We start from the raw sequence: 974 nt of genomic DNA, 5'->3' as shown, positions 1-974 counted from the left end.
ATAAATAAAAATAATGATAATGATAATAATAATAAAAATAATAATAAAAATCATGATAATGATAATAATAATATGATAATAATAATAATAATGGTTATAATTATACTAGATCTAATAATTGTTTTCATGTAGCACATATCCATGTTATATGTGCTTTAGACAACAATCACCACACCAGCACATCCCAGAAACATTTTTGTCTACCCAGGAAGCATATAGTGCAAGCACCACATCATCATTAAGTGCAGGATCTGGAACAGTCAACGGTGTTAACAACATTCCATTCATCTCTATGCTCAGAAGCTTACAAAGTTTTTTTTTAACAAACCACCCTCCCCCCCCCCCCCAAAAAAAAAAAGAGAAAAAAAGAAACAACAACCCCCTAACAAACAAACCAGGAAATAAAAACCAACCAAAAAAAACTATCACCCGTTTGTTCAAATTTTTCAAATAACAATTTTTCAGTCTTGCCCCGCTTCATTTGCCTTCAGTATGTCCAGTGAGAGCGTAACATTCAAAACCTTTATGTAAATTACAATCCATTCCCACTTCCCACCCAACAGCAAAGGAAAGGGCTACCATGAATAAATCAATCAATCAATCAATCAATAAATAAATAAGATATGTGAATGAATGAGTATAGGGATTAAACTACAGCTACCACTAAAAAAAATTTTAATAATGAAAAAATAAATAAATAAAAGTGCCTATGATTTATTCTACTTCAGATATTGAGTGGCTCGTCTAGCATTTTAAATATTACTGGCTCAAGATACAAGATGATGAGGTGCAACTTACGGGATGAACTGTCAGCCAGCGGGGACTACACGTACACTGTCAAGGCCATCCCTCAAGTAGACGGGGTCATAGATGATGAAAGTGCTTCCTCCATCCCCACTGATGTCATCGTGTCTCTGTGTGAGTACTTGAAAGAAGGTGAAAAAGAGGGGGCGATGGAGGTTGAGGGGAGGGGG

At 35.4% G+C, this 974-nt stretch overlaps 1 protein-coding gene across 1 annotated transcript in view; it reads left to right on the top strand.

Annotated features, from left to right (window-relative positions):
- The window catches only part of LOC101845521, a gene marked incomplete at its 3' end in the record, with an annotated part of 17445 nt that overhangs the window by 7380 nt on the left and 9091 nt on the right, over positions 1 to 974 (top strand). The window contains 1 exon segment of the mRNA XM_035973535.1: positions 729 to 918. Within this exon segment, the coding sequence (XP_035829428.1) occupies positions 729 to 918 (190 nt within the window).

The sequence above is a fragment of the Aplysia californica genome, unplaced genomic scaffold (assembly GCF_000002075.1).
Source record: "Aplysia californica isolate F4 #8 unplaced genomic scaffold, AplCal3.0 scaffold01372, whole genome shotgun sequence".
NCBI classification, from domain to species: Eukaryota; Metazoa; Mollusca; class Gastropoda; order Aplysiida; family Aplysiidae; genus Aplysia; species Aplysia californica.
This window is presented reverse-complemented; position numbering and strand designations above follow the sequence as displayed.